General features: G+C 40.3%; 1 protein-coding gene across 5 annotated transcripts in view; it reads right to left on the bottom strand.

Annotated features, from left to right (window-relative positions):
- ABA3 (molybdenum cofactor sulfurase (LOS5) (ABA3)) overlaps window positions 1-21,263 on the bottom strand; it is a 103,155-nt gene that overhangs the window by 22,382 nt on the left and 59,510 nt on the right. For all 5 annotated transcript variants that reach the window (XM_010273962.3, XM_010273963.3, XM_010273960.3 and 2 more), the window contains 3 exons: window positions 20,997-21,107; window positions 10,626-10,690; window positions 8,878-9,026 (listed from right to left, as the gene is read on the bottom strand). In XM_010273962.3, coding sequence (XP_010272264.1) covers window positions 8,878-9,026; window positions 10,626-10,690; window positions 20,997-21,107 — 325 coding nt within the window. The remainder of the gene's footprint in view (window positions 1-8,877; window positions 9,027-10,625; window positions 10,691-20,996; window positions 21,108-21,263) is intronic.

Below are 21,263 nucleotides of genomic sequence, written 5' to 3'. Positions count from 1 at the left end.
TAGTTGTGGGGCCCACATTAGTGTTCTCTACACTCCCCCTCAAGTTGGGAATAAATGTTTATCATTCCCAACTTGGATTGGTCCGCCTCTAACTTCTTCCTTGGTACAGCTTTGGTGAGGATATCTATGAGCTGCATGTTGGATGTGATGTACGGGAGGCACACTTCTTGTGATGAGACCCTCTCTCGTACAAAATGTCAATCAACTTCAATATGTTTAATTTTGTCATGCTGCACCAGGTTGTGTGCTATATTAATAGCCGCTTGATTATCACAATACAGCATCAGGGGCTTCTCATACTCAATACCCAACTCCTCAAGTAGTGATCTCAGCCATAGGATTTCAGCCACTCCGTTAGCCATTGACCTGTATTCAGCTTCAGCACTAGATCGGGAGACAACACTCTGTTTTTTACTCCTCCAAGAGACAAGGTTACCTCCCACAAGGACACAATAACCAGAGGTAGACCTTCTGTCATCAACACTCCCAATCCAATCGGCATTCGTATAGACCTCCACCTTCATGTGATTATTGTTCTTGAACAGTATACCTCTACCCGGGCATCTCTTCAAGTATGCTAATATTCTTTCTGCTGCAAGAAGATGTGTGGTCCTAGGAGAATGCATATACTGGCTGACAACACTAACTGCACAACTGATATCTGGCCAAGTGAGGCAGAGATATAGCAGCTTTCCCACTAATCGTTGGAACATAACTTTGTCTTCAAGAGGCTCCCCACTCTCTGCAATAATCCTGTGATTCTGTTCAATGGGTGTATCCGCAAGTTTGACACCTAACTTTCCAGTTTCCGCCAACAGATCTAGAACATATTTCCTCTGAGAGACAAAGATCCCCTGTTTAGATCTAGCAACCTCAATACCCAAAAAATACCGTAGTGCACCAAGATCTTTCACCTCAAACTCTTGATGAAGGAACTGTTTGAGAGACTCAATCTCATGACTATCATTTCCTGTCACCACAATATCATCGACATATACTGCAAGTAATGTCAGGGAGGACTCCACCCTCTTGATGAACAATGTATGATCTGACTGGGCCTGTACATAACCGAACTTCCCAAGGGCTAGTCTGAATCTATCAAACCAAGCTCTAAGTGACTGCTTCAAACCATACAATGCCTTATTCAGTCGGCAGACCTTCTTACCTGTCTCTGTATCATAGAATCCAAGAGGCAACCGCATGTAAACCTCTTCCTGCAGGTCTCCATTTAGAAAAGCATTTTTAGCATCCATTTGGTACAAAGACCAAGTGTGGCTTGCTACAAGAGATAATTGAACTCGAATGGTGGTCATCTTGGCTACCGGGGCAAAGGTCTCCAAGTAATCTATACCATAAGTCTGGGTGAACCCTTTTGCAACTAGCAGAGCTTTGTACCTCTCAATGGAGCCATCCGCATTGTGCTTCATAGTAAATACCCACCTCCATCCAACTGGTTTCTTTCCTTTGGGCAGATCAACTAGCTCCCAGGTGTTATTTTTCAACAGGGCATCCATTTCAACTTGCATTGCATCTTTCCACTCCAGGACTGATAGGGCTTCTTCCACTGTTCTTGAAATAGGGACATTGGCAATGGAAGTAAGATAGGACCTGTAGGAGGGAGATAGGCGATCATAGGATAAAAACTGGGAAATGCAGTGGGCTGTAGATATGGTACAATGTCGTTTCCCTTTACGAACGGCAATAGGAAGGTCAAGATCATCTGCAGGAGGTGAAGTGGACGGAGTCTTTGTGGGTCCTGGGACTGTAATACCTGGACTTGGAGCCGCAGACGAGATTGGAGCTGGCCTAGACTGCTGATGACCGGGATCAACCTGCCTGCACCACCTGTGATAGACTCTCAACTCCTGATCCCTCTAACCACCCTCACTATTGCAGCCCTCATCACCCAATGGAATAGGTAAGGGAACAGCCCCGAATGTATTAACCCTACCCTCACTGCTCTCCCCCTGAAGAAAAGGACCCAAATCCCCACTCTCATTGCTCTCCCCCTGAGGAGAAACCCTCGGATAATAGGGTGTCTCCTCAAAGAAAGTGACATCCATGGAGACAAACTTCTTCCCTGAGACAGGATCATAGCAGCAATAACCCTTTTGAGTTTGTGCATAATCAAGAAAGATGCATTTGGAGGCCTTTGGTTCAAACTTGGAGTGATGGGGTCCGAGAAATTGAACAAAACAGGTGCAACCAAATGTTTTAAGGGGAACAGTAAACAACTCCTCATTTGGGTATAGAAGGGAAAAAGGGGATTTCATATCAAGAACCCGGGAAGGAACCCGATTAATAAGATATACCGCCGTGAGGATAGCATCACCCCAGAAGCGAATAGGGACATTGGAGGTAAATATAATACTTCTAGCTACCTCCAAGATGTGCCTATTCTTCCTTTCTGCAACCCCATTCTACTGAGGTGTATGAGGGCAAGTGCTCTGGTGGATAACCCCATGATTAAGAAGGTAACATGCCAATGGCTTAGCAAAGTATTCCTTTGCATTATCAGATCTAAGAACTTTGATCTTGGCATCAAACTGGGTTAGGATCATTTGGTGGAAGTGTTGGGTCAGAGCTGGAACCTCATCTCGTGAACGCATAAGATAAACCTAAGAAAACCGGGTATGGTCATCAACAAATAACAAAAAGTATTTGTACCCACCCATAGAAGGAATGTGATATGGCCCCAAAACATTAGTGTGCACAATATCAAAAGAACTATTACTCCTTTTATTACTCAAAGAATAATATTTTCTACAATGTTTGGCAAACTCACAAATTTCACATTTCAACTGGGACAACTCAACAGACTCGAACAAAGTAGGAAACAGACTCTTTAAGGACCGAAAAGACAAATGACCTAATCGGTTATGCCAAAGCATAACCGGACTCACAATCTGAGAAACAAATGACTTCTTATCCACTAACTCTTCCCGACGAGAACTCTCCCTGAGCAGATAGATCCCATTCGTCTCACGGCCAATCCCAACCACCTTCTTCGTCTTCAAGTCCTGAAAAACACACCGGTCAGGGAAGAAACTTACTGAGCAGTTCATATGTTTGGTAATACTACTGACTGAAAGAAGGTTAGTATCAAGCTTAGGAACATGCAAGACAGAAGACAAGGAGATAGTATCCGATAGCTTGATGTCACCCTTGCCAGAAATGGGGACAAGAGATCCATCAGCAATAGATACTTTATCCCTACCAGAAGACAAATGATAAGTGGTAAACAATGAAGGCAAGCTAGTCATATGGTCGGATGCACCTGAATCTATTACCCAATAGGGTTCAGTAGTACCTGGAGTTGAGGCATGGTAGGCTGAGGCTCGAGTACCTGAATGTGCGAAAGCAGATGTGGCAGGGTTCAGTTTCCAACATGTTTCTTTTGTGTGTTTGGGTTTCTTACAATGCTCACATACCACATCCCTTTTATCTTCCTTCTTCCTATCCCTTTCTAAATCACCCCCTGATTTGGGTTTAATAGCTACAAGGGCTGGTGTAAGAGGCTGAGGTTGCATCATGACTTTCCTGCTGGTCTCTTCACTATGCACTAAGGAGTATGCCTAGGAGAGAGTCACACTATCTCTGGTCAATATCTGTTGCCGCACAGCCCATAGCACATAGTTCTCACCATTTAATTTGATGGAGGTCATTTGGACATTCAGATAATTAGGGGAAATCATAACACCAATTTTATTATCACTACCTTCTCCAGTTGTTGCCATTATAACAAAATCACCACACCACAAAAAAGGGTTCAACTACAAGAAACAAAAGTCACCCTTCACTATTTATCACTACACACACCACACCACACTTAAACACTGTTGTTATGACACTGCTGCTGTCATAGGTTTCAGCACCAAAAAACCCTATTGTTACCACACATATTAGACATAAACAGGGGGAAAAGCAGTCCATAAGCACACCTATCAATCAGCACTGCCACATAGATGAAATCCAGTCCAAAGTAGAGAGAACACACTATACTATCAGCCAACCATAGAGTTCTGTTCACGCCTGTCCACAACCATCCCTCTTCGAGTCGTCGATTAGAGGGTTTCCAGTAAACCACCACTACGAACACCACCACAGAAACTGGAGGCATAGTTACCTCCAAGAAGGAAAAACGACCACTCCTTTTTGGTCTCTTATCGAACCTCCAACTAGTTTGTGAGTTATTTCAAAAAAAAAGTTTTGATATGGCGACCCAAGGAGAAGAAAAAAAAAGAGTTCAAGACTGATTTTCTAGTGGTCTGATACCATGTGAATGATTCAATTAACACTACTTCAGTCCTAGGTCTGAGATAAGAGAGAAAGAAAGAAGAAGAAGAGAAAGAAGGATTTGGCCAGAGAAGAGGAAAAGTCAAGCCCTCTCAGCCGACCCACCTTGCATTTATAATCTTTGTATTAGAATACAAAAGACAGATCTGTCCCTCATTAAGTATGGGACACACAACTTAAACCCAGACAAAATAGATAACTCATCTTTAATTAAATAGACAAATGACCAAACTACCCTTGTACTGTCGATTCTAACATTCTTGTCCCAACTATAGGGTTCAACTACACAATCCTATTCCACTATTTCGTTCTATTAAGTGCATGCATTGAGCTGTCACTTATGGGGAACTCCCCAGAATAAACACAAAATGACAATTCAGGATTCATGTTTATAAGAGTTCAGCAAAGCTTTTCATGTTAGCTGTCAACCTGGCACAAGCATCTATCTAGGCTTGGAACTGGTGGTGTAAGACAAATTAAAACTAGTTCAAGATCCAGGATCACATATACACTTATTTATCTGATATACATCACCATCATCATCCATGTCTTATCCCAAGTATATGGGGTCAGCTACATGAATCCTCCTTCACCAATCCGTTCTATTTAAAACCATATCAACTATTAAATTATTAGTGCGTAAATCATTTCTTACTAATTCTAGCCATGTCCCTTTTGTTTTAATGCTATCAGTTTTAGCCCCATTCACTTGTAACAAATCACTTCTTATAACTGGAGCTGTTGGTGGTCTTCTATGCATGTGACCAAACATCTTAGTCTACTCTCTCATTTTATCACCTGTTGGATCTACTCCTAGGTTCCATTGATGACTTCATTCCTGATCCCATCCTTTGTATTTTTTTTCCACACATCCATCTTAGCATTCATATTTCTGCCACACTCATTTTCTGGGCATGTTGATTCTAGACTGCCTAACGCACTCCTCCATACAATATAGTTGGCCTTGCAACCATTTTATAGAATTTTTCTTTTAATCTAAGTGGTATTTGCCTATTACACAAAAGTTCAGATGCACTCCTCCATTTTCCCCAACCTGCTCTAATTCTTTGGGTGGCATCCTCTTCAATCTCTCTCCTGTTATGAATTATTGAACCACGGTACCAGAAATAGTCACATTGAGTTATCACTTGGTCTCCAATCCTAAGTGTATCCTGATTTACGCTCCTATTATTACTAAATTTACGTGTCATATACTCTTTTAGTCCTACTTGTTTTAAAACCTCTTGCTTCTAAGGCATTTTTCCATAATCTTAATTTTGCATAATCCTTTATTAGTTGCATTTAATATACATACATGTTATATAAAATTTAATTGGACTTGGATATTAACCAGATCAAATAAATTTAGATCTGAATCCAATCAATTTATGTAAACTGACCATCAAAATCCAGAATAATAGAGCCAGGTCTTGAACCACTGGACTTTATTAACAGCCCTACCTATCCCCACATATCAGGTGGATTTAAAATCACTTATTACAGAGGAAACAAAAAGTTCCAGGTATCACTAGCACCTCTAATTCTTGGGTATGGGAAACACTGTTCTACTCACTGTCATACTTCCATAATTCCATTTAGTTTTGGATAAAAAATGCTCAATTTTGAAAGTTTGATGGAACCAGTGGGTCCCCTCATAGGCACTTGGCCCATTTTTTTGCTGCCTACAAGGAATCAACAATATCCAATGCCTTCACAATAAGTAGTACATTCAATCTCTATATGTTATATCCTTCAATTGGTACACTCGGTTGGCATCAGGATCAATTATCAAATGGGACACAACATGCTTCCTCAACACAACTGGTTAGTTATAAAAGAAATTTATTAATTACTAATCAATGTTTTTAAAACATGGATTTCTGACACGAGGCATTTCACGACTTGGAGGCATGAAACATAGTTTACAGTGCAAAAGGCGTAAGCCTACCAAGCACAAAGAGGCATAAGTGTTGTGTAGATGTTTTATATGTTTTCTTATGGTCTCATGTGATTGGGTTCATATGTAGCGTGCTATCATCAGTTTTTTGGGGTCCAGGGAGCATATGCCCCCCAGCATGGGTGTGGAAGACAGCAAATCCTGTAAAATGGTATTTTGATAATACTATAATAAATAAATTTGGAGGGTTTTAATCCTCTGGATTATGTTAGTATATAATGGAGAACATAATAAAATGGTTACCCACTTTTTTCTATAGCACTTTATTATTGTAAGTAGTTTAAATACAAAAGAATAAGAGGCGTAAGACACTTGTATAAAGTGCAATTTAGGCATATACTTCATATGCCAATAGGCTGAAAGTGTATGCCTCTATGCTGGAGGCGTATGCCTCAAGGATCAGATCAGACGATCAGTATGCTTCTAGGCTGGCACCTCTAGGCATTTACTTAGCACCTCGCCTGGAGGCGTGCCTCCAAGCATATGCCTACAGCATTTTCTAAAATAATTTTATTAATATGGCCAAAACAAAACAAAAGCCAAATAAATGTCTTAATGAGTACATTAGCATTATGGAAACCTACATCAATGAATAGAGCAATTAAAGGAGACTGCAATTGTTCAAATATGTGCAACACATTTCTTTCCAAAGATTTCCACATTTATGGAGGCAATCAAACTACAATCTTTTGATGCCTTAGATTCCAAGGCAAGCAATGTTTAAAGGAAAATTGCCTTATCCCACCTAGTTTTCCAATCCTTGCAAACCTAAAAAGTCTATCTATGGTCTCAAGCAATCTTCCCATGTGTGGTTCAATAAATTTAGTTATACCATTAAAAGTCATGACAAAAAAACTTTTATTAATGGAACAAAAGTAGCCCAAAGGGTGGAAAAAATCCAGAGAGACTTTCTATGGAAAGGTTGGTATGAGGAAAAAAGGAATACACTTGGTCAGTTGGGACCAAATTTGTTCTCCCAAAGGAAAAGGGGGTCTGGGGATTAGGAAACTGAAAACATTTAGTAAGCCCTCCTTGGAAAATAGATCTGGAGGTTTGGGACAGAGGATAGCTGGTGAAGGAGACTGGTTGCAGCTAAATATGACACTGACAGAGATGACTAGATAACTAACTCTAGTGTTAATTCCTTAGGGTGCTCCATTTGGAAGAAGATCATGGATTTTTATCCTTTGCTGAGTAGGGGTCTGGTTCTGAAGGTGGGAAATGGTCAGCTTTTAAAATTCTGGAAAGACAAATGGTGTTCAGAAAGGTCTTTGGCAGAGTTATTTCCTCAGTTGTATCTCCTGGCTGGCAATCAGGAAGCATTGGTGGCTGAGTGCTATGAAGTCTCAAACAACTCCATCATTTAGAACCCCTCATTTAGAAGAAACTTCAAGGATTGGGAAATTAACCAAGTGAGGAAGCTGTTTGAGCTGATTTCCAATCAGACCATAAACCTGCTGGAAGAAGATAGTTGAAGCTCGATCTGGAGTGCAGACGAATCATTTTCAGTAAGGTTCTTTCCCAGATTTTTGGAAGGAGATAACAGACCTGTTTTTCCAGCTGCTACTATTTGGAATGCAACAGCCCCTACCAAAGTGCTCTTGTCTGAACTGCTGCCCTGGATGGATGCCTCACTAAGGAAAATCTGATGAGGAGATGAATGCAGATTCAAGACTTAAGTTGTGTGTTATGTGGTCGGGAGGAAGAAGATAAATGCCATTTATTCCTCCACTGTTCTTTCGATGTCTCTATGGAATCACTGTGGCTGTATCCTGGGCCATGCTAAATTCTGTGTTGGATCTGCTATGGTGTTGGGATTGTTTAAGGCTTTCCAAGTTGGCCTAAAGTGTTTGGAGATCAATACCTGCAGAAGTGATCAGCACTATCTGGGTGGAGAGAAACAATAAAGTGTTCCAGAACAAGGCTAAAGAAGTAGACAGCCTCATTTCTAGTTCATTTGGCAAAGTGGTGTCTTGGACTGCATCCATAAAAGGTTTCCAAACCAGGGAGTTTGGAGCCCATCTGAACTCTAGAAGTCTTCTTGAGTTGTAATGTAATCTGGGTTTCGGGCCTAGTTTCTCTTAAAAGGGGCCTATTTGTATCCTATTTCCATTTCTTAATAAAATTACCTTACTATTTTCAAAAAAAGAAAAAGTTTCCTACTACTTTGAATGGGCACATTGATGATATTGTGCTAATTGAAAGTGTTGTTATTGAGAAGTTGAGAAACAACAATTGAAGCAATTCCTGCATTTAATTTGAGATTAAAGACTTAGGAAATTTTGAGTGCTTCCTTTGTGTTGAGGTAGTCTTGTTATGCCCACTCTATTATTGTTCTTTATGTGGGAGTTATAATATAATATAAAAGGACAGCATTATCCCTTGTTACACATATCATGCTTTGCTACAGTACTGTCATAATTGAAGACTACAACCATGACAAATTAGACCTTGACAGATAAGCTAAAACCATAACCGATTCAGTAAAAAATCAAAATGTAACCAGATTCATTTGGAATTCTCAATTGGAAAATCTAATGTTCATTCACCTATATGTCTATGGCACGCAAAGAGTGAGAAAAAAACCATCGAAGTTAACAGCACAGGTATGTGATTGAGTAAACCTTTGGGCATGTAAAACCATTTCTTCTTTTACACCATAAGAATCAGATTCAAGATTAATCTGCAGTTTTTCTTTGCAATGTGGTGACTCTACAAGCAATACACCTTGATTGAGATCAATGAATGTACTGATAACACACATTTCTGGAACCTGTACAATCAAAGTTACAAGCATGAGATTGATCATTATCTTCAATTTCAATGGTTAGAGATGAAGAAAACGTACTGGCCTATAAGACATGTAATGTGCATGTTATAACCAAGAAAGCATATGCTGAATCGCGAAAATTTAGTCCAAGTTACATTAGAAAAGTTTCATGATGGGAACTTTTCATTTCACCAATAATGTAAAATAGGAGTAGACAAAGCTACACCAATCCGTCATTGAACAAAAATTGACACCTGACCAGATTATTAAGAGTAGGCAAGTAAGACCACACAGATTATTAGCAGACAAAGCTACATTAGAAAAGTTTTCATGAAACTAACTCTTCAATTTGACCATTATCGTAAAACCTGGTAGACAATTTTTATGAAGTCCATCCCAATTGTATCCAAATAAAGACTTCAAAATCTAAATGTAGTCACTACACACTACCAGCTAGTCTAATATCTGAGACCCTTGCAAACTAGCATTCCAATCAGTTGATACAGATCTAAAGATGAAAGATGAACAAGTAGTAAAAAGAAAAGGATGATCAGGACATAAAAAAGGAAGGGTTCGCTATATGGATCTAAAGACATTATCATCAACAAATTTATCATGATCCACAAAGTTTCCTTGCTTTGAAACCATCTTTTTGTGAATAATAAGAAAGAAGGGGGAAGAGAGAATTGGGCCAAACAATACATGTCAATCTGCCTCTGTCTGGTGAGACACTCTTTATAAAATATTTATATTATCCAAAATATAAAAATTCCAATGGAGATGATATTACATTTAAGTCCTTTGTGTATGATCCAGGTGCTGTATTATCCCTGGGCTATGGAATACATTTGAAAATGCACACATAATTTTATAATGCAATAAATTTTTTACTACTTCTAGGAAAATGACTCGTCCTCTTTACCTGTACATTCTTCTTTTATATATTATTGAGGACATCAATCAAAAAGGTGGAAAAAAATAGTGTCAGGGTAAAGAGAACAGAGGATAATCCAACAAATATACCATTCATGTTTACCAATAAAATCTAAAATCTATTTTCTATGGCAGTAACTAACAAAAGGAATAACAGTATATTTGACAGCAATTCTAGTGAGGTCTTGTTTATAACTGATAAATCTGAACATACATCAGGCTTGAATTGGAGTAATTTTGAAAGAATGATCTCTAGTTTCATTAATGCTTGGGAAGTTCTCAACTCAGGTTCCCTGTTGATGAACATGAACTCAAAACCTATACATGTGTTTTGATGCATGAGGAGAATATTCCGAGTACACCAGACTTGTCAAAACCAAATTATAGATGAGCCAGCCATCTAGATGTGCACATCTCTGGTTCAACAACTTAGTTTCTGACCAACAACTCTAACATTATAAAAATGCAAGTCCCAAGAAGAATTGGTCATTTAACAAGTGAATCTACACATGGATACAATACTTAAACAAGATATTCATCCTCCTAAGCAAACACAAGGGAATGTCATGCCTAAAAAAATTGAAAAAATACAAGCAGATGATAACAGAGAAAACGTCTATGTATAGGCAATGAAGTTGGATAAATCATGCAAAAAAGTAGACAGTTAACCTTCTTCTGAGTAAGAATTTCCCCATTTGGGCTTTTGAGAATCCATTCCCGATCATGTAACAGGCCTGCTCAATCATTCACAGTAAAAAGAATGAAATGTTGTACTTGAATACTGCAATCTTCAATAATAACAATCAATACTCTCAAGATGCTATCTTATATAATAAGATGGTGAATAGTTCAGACTTCTGACAATATATTTACAAAAAAAAGCAACAGAATTAACTCTCTTATTGCACCCTAAGAATTCTGACAAGTTTTGAGGGGTTTAAACCCTATATGACAAAAAACCCTTCATAGTTGTCAAGGTGTAGACAATTCTGGTCAACACTGGGGCACCTAGTTGCCTAGGTGACATCTAGGTGATGAGAATTTTATAATATAAAGGAGTAACTTTTGGCTAGTCCACTAGTTTTATATACCATTAATCATGCATATTAATTGAAAATTAGCAATTCTCTTTATTAAGAACATTAAATTTCCTCTGAAAATGTGGCAAATCATCATACCTAAAAGATAAAAAAAATCTTTTAAATATAATTAATTTCATTCTTTTCAATACTAATAGAACAAAAACAGCCTTCTGAATGGACTGTTTAAAAAGATGCGGAAAAGTTATTGAGAACAGCAGAAATCAAGAATCAAGAAGAGAGAAGAGGAAGAAGAAGGTGGCGGCAATAAGGGTTCAGAGAGAGATTTTCAAATCTAATATCCTCTTACACCCCTAATCCCTTTTCATTAACTTAATTTTAGTAACTTACAGAGATAATTAAAAGTACATAATATAAGAAAGGCCCAAGTTGAAGTCCATTACAGCAAAGAACATAAAGAAAACAAATAAGACAACAGTCTATGGGCCATTCGGCCCATCTTCTCTACACTCCCCCTCAAGCTGTGCATAGATGTCAATCATGCCAAGATTGCTAGTATCATGCTGAAGTTTAGCCTTGGGGATGCCCTTGGCAAGGAAATCAGCTAACTGTCCTTCAGAAGAGATAAAAGGTAGACAAACTTCTCCAGAAGCCACTCTTTCTCAAATAAAATGCCTATCAACTTCAATATGTTTGGTTCTGTCATGTTGCACCAAATAGTGAGCAATGTTGATGACAGCCTGATTATCACAATATAACATTAATGGCTTATCATGCTCAATACCCAATTCCTTGATCAAGGATCGAAGCTACAGCAGCTCAAAAACTCCATGAGCCATGGCTCTGTATTCAACTTCGGTTGAAGATCTGGCAACAACTGATTGTTTCTTGCTTCTCTAAGAAACAATATTACCTACCACCAAGCTACAGTACCCAGAAGTTGATCTTTTGTCATCAATATTTCCAGCCCAATTAGCATCTGTGTAAGCTTCAAGTTTCATATGACCATGCTTAGCAAATAGAATTCCCTTTCCAAGTGAACCCTTCAAATAACAAAGAATTCGTTCTACTGCCGCCATGTGTCCCTGGGAGCATGCATGAACTGACTAATGCTGCTGACAGCATATGCAATGTCTAGCCGAGTCATGCACAAATACAGCAGCTTCCCAAGTGTTAGCGTAGGGGTATTTCTGTCTTTATACCTTGATTGATGTTGCTGATCTGTAATGTTGTGTTGAAACATGTGCTCTTAACTTAAGTAAGGGCACATAGGTCTTTTCAGTTATGTTTTAATAATAGTATAAATAGTTACTGGCCGACTGGGAGAAGTCAAGTTGACTCTTTCAGTTCGAACCAGAATTCTCTCTTTCTCTCTTTCTCTCTTTCTTTATCACTCTTTCTTCTTCTACATAACTGAACTCAGTCAGGCCGAACTCTAAGGCAGACCTGAATTATATCATGGTATCAGAGCCAGGTTAAATCTGCCTAGATTTCTGCTTGCCTAGGGTTCATTCTCTGCGCACCCTATCTAGGGTTTTCTTTTTTTTTCTGTGTTCGATTGAAGATAAGGGAAAGGGCTGAAAAGGAGTGATCGCCCTCTTCCATTGGGGGTCTCTATGCCTCCAGTCAGGTCGTATGTGGTCGGTTGCTGTGATTTCTGAGATCGCCATCTCCTAGTAGAGGAAGAATAGAGGGCCGAACTGTGTGTGGCTGTTGTGTGTGAAGCGGCTGTTGTGTGTGGACTGCTCTCCTGCTCGCATGGGTGTTACTTCAGCGATAAGGTAAGAGACTTCAGTGCATGAGATCTGTTATGGATTAAATAGAAGGTGTGTTTCAGACCATTTGCTAGGGTTTCGGCCAGTAAGTATTAGGGTTTATGCTGGTTTCTTTGTGCATTTTGAAGGAAGAGATATGATCATATAGTGGTGAGATTTCAGGTAGTTGTAGGAGTAGGGTTTGTGGTGTGAGCACACTTTTCAGCAACAACAAGTGCTGAAATCAGTGTGACAGGTGTGATTTAGGATTTGTGGTGTAAAGAGCACACATTCCAGCAACAATTAGTGCTGCAATCAGTGTGACAGGTGTGACCTAGTGGTGTGGAGTGTGCAGATCTCAGTGATAATAGAAGTCAGCAAGTGTGCAGAATTGGTGATAACATAATGGGAGACAATAATGATTATAAACCTAGTGTGATGGTGCCTACAGACTACCTGAAAGTTCAGATGACCTCCATTAAGTTAAATGGAGAGAATTATGTGCCTTGGGCTAAATCCGTTGAAGTCTTTCTGAAGGCAAAGAAGAAGGTAAAACACATCAGAGAGGAGAAACCCTCCTCTGGCTCTCACGAGTATGAAGACTGGGAGCAAGAGGATGCTCAGATCATCACATGGTTGTGGAACAGTTGGAACCCAGGATTAGTGTGAACTTCATGTTCCTTGATACTGCCAAAGATGTGTGGGACCATGCGAAGAAATTGTATTCGGGGCAGGACAATACAACCAGAGTTTATCAGCTTTATCAAGAGTACTTTAATCTGCAACAGGGCAATCAGAGTCTTGAAGAGTACTATGCCAACATGAGGAACATACGTAATGAGTTGAATGTCTATCATCCTCTCACTTTTGATGTCAAGATTCAGCAACAACAGAAAGAGCAGCTTGATGTGACTAGATTTTTGGTGGGACTAAAGTCTGAATATGAACCAATACGGACTCAGATATTAGGGGGATCAGCTCTTCCGTCCCTAGAAGAGGTATTTGCTCGACTTCGGAGGATTTCTATCGGATCTACTGAGAACTCTAATATCTCAGATAGATCTGCCTTTGTTGCATCAAGAGGCCGTGGTGGTAGAGGTGGAGCTCGGGGAGCTCAATCTGGCCGTGGTGTTGGTAGTGGTTCTGCATATGGCCGAAGTGGCAATGGTGGGTCTACTTATAATCGTGGTGGTGGTCGTACTGGGAGCAGAGATTCAAGGGGAGCCCGTGGTAGAGGACGTAGCTCAGGCCCGAGGAAGTGCACTCATTGTGGTATGGATGGACATACCATCAACTATTGTTATGATTTACATGGTCCTCCCTCAACCTGGGCCAATCATGCCGCAACCGGTAACTCAAGTTCCAGCTTTAGACAGGAGAATCATTCATCTGACCAGTTGCCTCCTACATCCACAGATGGTCCCATGAAGGAGATGGTGAGTGTTCCCCGTGATGAATATGAGAGGTTTATCCAATTACAGCAGAACACGACGACTTTTGCTCACTCAGGTATGGCTTGTCTGGCATCTACACCCAATCCCTGGATCATTGTCTCTGGAGCCTCCGATCACATGACTGGAACTCCAGGTGTGTTTTCCTCCTTATCTCATTGCTCAACATCACAATCTATCACCCTTGCTAATGGTTCCACATCCTCAATTTGTGGTGTTGGTAATGTTGACCTAGATCCTGTATCCCTCTCATCAGTTCTGTATGTTCCTAAATTGCCTTTTAACCTTATGTCTGTTAGTAAGCTGACCAAATCACTTAACTGCTCCATTACCTTTTATCCTTCTATGTGTGTCTTTCAGGATCTCAAGACGGGGATGAAGATTGGTGGAGGGCATGAAGCAGGTGGACTGTATTATCTTGACGGTGGTGGTGGTAGAACTTCAACAGCTCTCCAGTCATCTCTTTCTCCTCTCCAGTGGCACTGCCGATTTGGTCATCCGTCGCTCAAAGTCTTGAAGTCCTTAGTTCAGTCCTTGAGTCAGCTTTCTGTTTTGGATTGTGAGTCGTGTCAGTTTGGGAAACACCATCGTGCTCCCTTTAGTTCTAGGGTTGATAACTGTGTGTCGAGTCCTTTTTCTTTAGTTCATTCAAATGTTTGGGGTCCTTATAAAGTAATGTCATATAATGGATACAGATATTTTGTCATTTTTGTGGATGATTTTTCAAGGATGACGTGGCTCTATTTAATGAAAGAAAGAAGTGAATTGTTTACCATTTTTCAAAAATTTTATGCTGAAATTCGTAACCAATTTGGTACCCACATGAAAGTTTTTCGTTCTGATAATGGCCACGAATATTTATCCTCATCATTTCAGGAATACCTGGACCAACACGGCATTATACATCAGACCTCGTGTACCTACACCCCACAACAAAACAGGGTGGCTGAGAGAAAGAATCGCCATCTCCTTGAAACAGTAAGATCCCTAATGCATCACATGCATGTTCCCAAACCTTTTTAGAGTGATGCAGTGCTTACCTCTTGTTTTCTGATTAATCGGATGCCCACGTTCATCCTTGATGGTCAGTCTCCGTTTCAGGTCTTGTTTCCCACTTTGTCTCCATTTCCTCTTACGCCGAGAGTTTTTGGGTGTGTCTGTTTTGTCCATAATCTGGGTCCTGGGAATGACAAGTTTGATGCCCGTTCTCTCAAGTGCATCTTTCTTGGCTATTCTCGGACCCAGAAAGGGTATAGGTGTTACCATCCTAGTTCTCGACGGTCCTTTGTGTGTGCTGATGTCAGTTTCTTTGAGTCTACTCCGTTCTTTTTGGGGTCTGGTGATGCTTCATCCTCCTCATCACCTCCTCCTCCTCCACTTCCCGTTGTCGATCCTCCTCCCTTTGTTCCAGTCGTGACCAAATCCTTGCCTCCGGTGCCACCACCTGTTGAACGCCCACCTATCCGTCACGTGTATACACATCGCCCACGTGCACCAGCTACCACTCCTCCGGCTACATCTCCGTCGACGGATCTGGCACCAGACCCCCACTTAGCATCTGAGATTGATCTACCCATTGCTTTGCGGAAAGGTAAATGTACTTGCACCCTTCATCCCATTTCTAATTATGTTTCTCTTACTCACCTTTCCGCTTCCCATCGCCACTTTGTTACTTTGTTATCATCAGTTATTGTTCCTAAAGATGTCCAGGAAGCCCTTGCCTCTCCAGGGTGGTGCCGCGCCATGGAAGAAGAACTCTCAGCCCTTCATCATAATCATACTTGGGACCTCACTGCTCTTCCTCCTAGGAAGCAAGCTGTTGGTTGTAAGTGGGTTTATACGGTTAAGTATCTGCCTGATGGTAGTGTTGAACGCCTGAAAGCGCGATTAGTTGCAAAAGGGTACTCCCAAACATATGGCATTGACTACACAGAGACCTTCTCACCGGTTGCTAAGATAGGGTCTGTTCGTGTTGTGATCTCTCTTGCAGCCATGTATGAGTGGCCACTATATCAGCTTGATATCAAGAATGACTTTTTGCATGGTGACTTACTCGAGGAGGTCTACATGGAGCAACCTCTAGGGTTTGTTGCTCAGGGGGAGGATGGTAAGGTGTGCAGACTAAGGAAGGCTATATATGGGCTTAAACAGTCTCCTCGAGCATGGTTTGGTAGGTTCAGTGAGGTGGTAAAGAAGGTTGGCATGAAACAGTGCAAAGTTGACCATTCTGTATTTAGTCATGACTCTCCGGGAGGAAAAATACTATTGATGGTGTATGTAGATGATATTGTTATTACTGGGAATGATAGCATTGGTGTTGACAGGCTGAAGACTTATCTGCAGGATCACTTTCAGACAAAGGATCTGGGTAAACTGAAATACTTCTTGGGGATAGAGGTAGCGAGATCCAAGTATGGGATTAACCTGTGCCAGAGGAAGTAGGTGCTTGATTTGCTGGAAGAAACAGGCTTGTTGGGTGCCAAACCAGCTGAAACACCCATTGACACAAATACCAAGCTAAGCAGTGATATGGGTGAAGTGTCTGAAGACCCTGGCAGATACCAACGACTTGTGGGCAAACTGAACTACCTAACCATTACCAGACTAGACATCTCATTTGCAGTTAGTGTGGTAAGCCAGTTCATGCAAAAACCTCTGATTCCTCATTGGAATGCGGTTCTGAGAATTGTGAAGTATCTAAAAGGGGCCCCGGGTCGCGGTCTGATATACAAGAGTGGAGGAAAACTTGAAATAGAAGGGTATTCTGATGCTGATTGGACCGGTTCTATGTCTGATAGGCAGTCTACTACAGGCTATTGCACGTTTCTGGGAGGTAACCAGGTGACATGGAAAAGTAAGAAGCAGACGGTTGTGGCAAGAAGCAGTGCAGAAGCAGAATATAGGACTATGGCGCATACCACTTGTGAATTAGTGTGGCTAAGGAACCTTTTACAGGAAGTAGGGTACAACATTAACACTCCAATGAAGCTCTATTGTGATAATCAGGCTGTAGTTCATATCTCCTCTAATCCAGTGTTTCATGAAAGAACCAAGCACATTGAAGTTGACTGTCACTTTGTGAGGGAGAAGGTGCTGAATGGAGAGCTAGACACTAGACATGTTAATACAGGAAATCAGTGGGCTAACTTATTTACAAAAGGCTTGAGTCGGGGAAGAGTGGACTACATATGTAACAAGCTGGGAGTATATGATATATACTCACCAGCTTGAGGGGGAGTGTTAGCGTAGGGGTATTTCTGTCTTTATACCTTGATTGATGTTGCTAATCTGTAATGTTGTGTTGAAACATGTGCTCTTAACTTAAGTAAGGGCACATAGGTCTTTTCAATTATGTTTTAATAATAGTATAAATACTTACTGGCCGACTGGGAGAAGTCAAGTTGACTCTTTCAGTTCGAACCAGAATTCTCTCTTTCTCTCTTTCTCTCTTTCTTTATCACTCTTTCTTCTTCTACATAACTGAACTCAATCAGGCCGAACTCTAAGGCAGACCTGAATTATATCACCAAGTAACCTCTGAAAGACTCCCTTATCTTTCAACAATACTCCATCTAAGGTAGAGAGTTTATGACTCATATCAATAGGAATAGCAACTGGTCTAGCACCCATCTTCCCTGTTTTAGTGAGCAAGTCAAGCACATACTTTTGTTGAGAGAAAAGGATCCCATCCTTAGATCGAAAAACTTCTATGCCAATAAAATATCTCAATTCCCCCAAATCTTTGACCTCAAACTCTATATGAAGGAAAGATTTAAGATCATTAATCCCTGATACATCATTGCTAGTCACAACTATATCATCAACTCATCAACATACACAATTAGATATACTGCCAGAGAGCCTCTCCTCTTCACAAAGAGGGTATGATCAGATTGAGTCTATATATAGCCAAAGTTAACAAGGGCAGCCCTAAACCTTTCAAATCATGCTCTAGGTGACTGTTTAAGTCTATAAAGAAATTTCTTCAGCTTGCAAACTTTCCCTTCCATATCTGTTCATACATCCCTGGAAGAAGAGACATATAGACCTCCTCATGTAACTCTCCATTCAGAAATGCATTTTTTACATCCAGCTAGTAAAGTGGCCAATCTGAATGTGTAGCCAGAGATAGAAAAACCCTCACAGAGGTCATCTTTGAAACAGGAGCAAAGGTCTCCAGATAGTCAATCCCATATGTCTATGTATAACCTTTTGCAACCAACCTAAATCCGTACCTTTCAATGGTGTCATCAGCATGATATTTGATGGTGAAAACCCACTTACAGCCTACTAGTTCCTTCCCTTCAGGCAAATCAACCACTTTCCAAGTGTCATTCTTAGGTAGGGCATCAATTTCTGTTCTCATAGCATCCCTCCATTCTAGAATAGTAAGAGCTTCTGACATTGACCTAGGTATTGGGTTAGAAGCAATAGAAGAAAGATAGCCAAATTATAAAGGAGAGAGCAAACTATAAGAAAGGTGTTTGGAAATGCAATGTGTAGTACATTTCCTTTTACCTTTCCTGATAGCAATAGAGACATCAAGGTTGGGGAAAGATGGCTCCAAAGGGATGGTATCAATACCTGTTGTCTCTTCTGTGAATGGAAGTATAGGAGGCTCATGTGGTGTAGAGGAAACAATCTGCTCACTTCTAGTTCTCTGCCGTTGGTACAGCCTGGGATTAAGAAAAGGACGAGGAGGTAACGGAGGAGGAATAGGAACATTGGAATGAGAATGAGATGACTGTTCCTCCCTTGACTCATTTGAAAGAGGAAGAGGCTCAAAAGAAGACTCAACTGGGACAAGGAGAGGAGAGCAAACAACTGTGACAAATCCTCCCCCTTTGGACAATGCCTCTCCTGAGAAGGATCATAAAAAGAAGAAAACTCATCAAAGGTGACATCCATTGAGACATACTGAGTTCCAATCTTTGGATCAAAACAACAATAACCCGTTTCTGTGGGGGCATAACTAAGGAAAATGCACTTGTGGCTTTTGGTTCAAATTTATGTCTCTGGGTACTTGGAATGTGTACATAACAAGTGCAGCCAAAGACACAGAGTGGAATAGGGAAAAGGTCCTTGCCCAGATGAAGAAGACTGAAAGGAGGCTTAAACCCCAACATTCTAGATGGCATACGGTTGATTAGGTAGGTTGTAGTGAGGACAACATTCTAGACGGCATACTGTGGTCACAGCCAGTAGAGAGTCAACAAAGGCTCCCGGAACCTGTCCGGATTCAGCAACATGCTTGTTTTCAACTTCCGAAGGGTCCATCTTCTTAAAACACTCCAAAAATAACTTCTAATAACTTCAAATAATAATCAATGAAGACAGGAAAAAAATTGTGTTGTGAATCAACCTCTATGCAGTCGTACCTGTTAAGTGCATCACCCTTGAAACCCGGGAGAAACAAAAGAAACCCAGCCGCACCTTGTAGACCTCACAGAACACCGAGCAACTTGAATCGATCTTCAAGATGAAGAACACAAAGTCTTTCAATCACTGAGCGCCAAGGCCAAACTCTCTGTGGGGCCCGCAAGCAGATTTCTCCAGTTAATTAGGGTTTCGGGCAACACACTTGATACTGTCAAGGGGACAACAAAGATAGCCTCCTCTCCAAAAACCACTAACAACTGGGCTGGAAAAAAAAATTTCTTTACCTATTCATTCGATTCAGTTCTCTATACACATTGTGTATGGGAAGAAAGAGGAGAAAAGAGAGAAAAGAAGAGCCCACTCTGATACCAAGAAGAAAAACAGCCTTCCGAAATGAATGGACTGTTTAAAAAGATGCAGAAAAGTGATTGAGAACAGCAGAAATCAAGAAGAGAGGAGAGAGGAGAGAGAAGAGGAAGAAGAAGGTAGCGGCAATAAGGGTTCAGAGAGAGATTTTTGAATCTAATCTCCTCTTACACCCCTAATCCCTTTTCATTAACTTAATTTTAGTAATTTACAGAAAAGGCCCTTAACTGGGCAAATAACTAAAAGTACATAATATAAGAAAGGCCCAAGTTGAGGCCCATTACAGCAAAGAACATAAAGAAAACAAATAAGATAACAGTCTATGGGCCATTCGGCCCATCTTCTTTACAGTAGTACTACTATAGTAATTATTTAATAGAGCAATTTTGTATCAATTAACAAATAGAAAAGGTTATTAACTTTATATGATAAAGATTCAAGATGGAAAGTAAAAAAGAAAAAAAACGGATGCAGTTGTTGTTTTATTTAATTGAAGGGAGAAAGAGGGAGAATAGAAAAAAAAAAAAAAGAAATCTCTATACTTCTATTATTTCTTTCTTTTCTTTCTTTCTTTCTCTCTCTCCTCAAAATCTTTTGATCTTTTAAATTTCAATAGAAAACATTGAAACAAATTATAAATGATATATAGTTTATAATAGAATGGATTTACACACTTATTAATAAGATGCATCAATCTAAATGATATTATAAAAAGGCACCAGCCTTGTCATTTTTATTGCTTGGACGAGACCCTAGTGGCAAGGACAGGCACCTAATTGCCACAAGTCAAGGTGTTCAAGCAAGGTGACTAGCCACCTTGACAACTATGAACCCCAGTAGTCCTAGCCATAAACAATGGACACTAGGCATTGTGTGTATCGACCTGTGCAGTGTTGTAGTTAACACATGAAATATCTGGCCTGGGGAGTACGTTCGCAAGAGTGAAACATAAAGGAATTGATGGGGGCCCACGCAAGTGGTGGAGCATGTGGTTTAATTCAATGCAAAGCAAAGAGCCTTACTAGGGTTTGACAAAGAACAAAAGCATACCAGAATTGCTTAGAGGCCAACTATCCACACTGAATCCTGCACATGATTTGATTGGATAAACAGTAATGGATCTCACATAAATACCTACAGTTGAGAGACTGTTTAAAACACCTGCATTTCATAGCACATAATCAGAAAAGAGATCATAACTGTTTAAAACACCTGCTTAGAGTTTGTTTTTGGGTAATCCAGTAAAATAGAGTTAAGATCATAACTGAAAAGACACTGGACTACTAGACACAAGAGTATAGAAAAATAGAATCGTAG

This window comes from Nelumbo nucifera, chromosome 7 (assembly GCF_055504915.1).
Source record: "Nelumbo nucifera cultivar China Antique chromosome 7, China Antique-T2T, whole genome shotgun sequence".
NCBI classification, from domain to species: Eukaryota; Viridiplantae; Streptophyta; class Magnoliopsida; order Proteales; family Nelumbonaceae; genus Nelumbo; species Nelumbo nucifera.
This window is presented reverse-complemented; position numbering and strand designations above follow the sequence as displayed.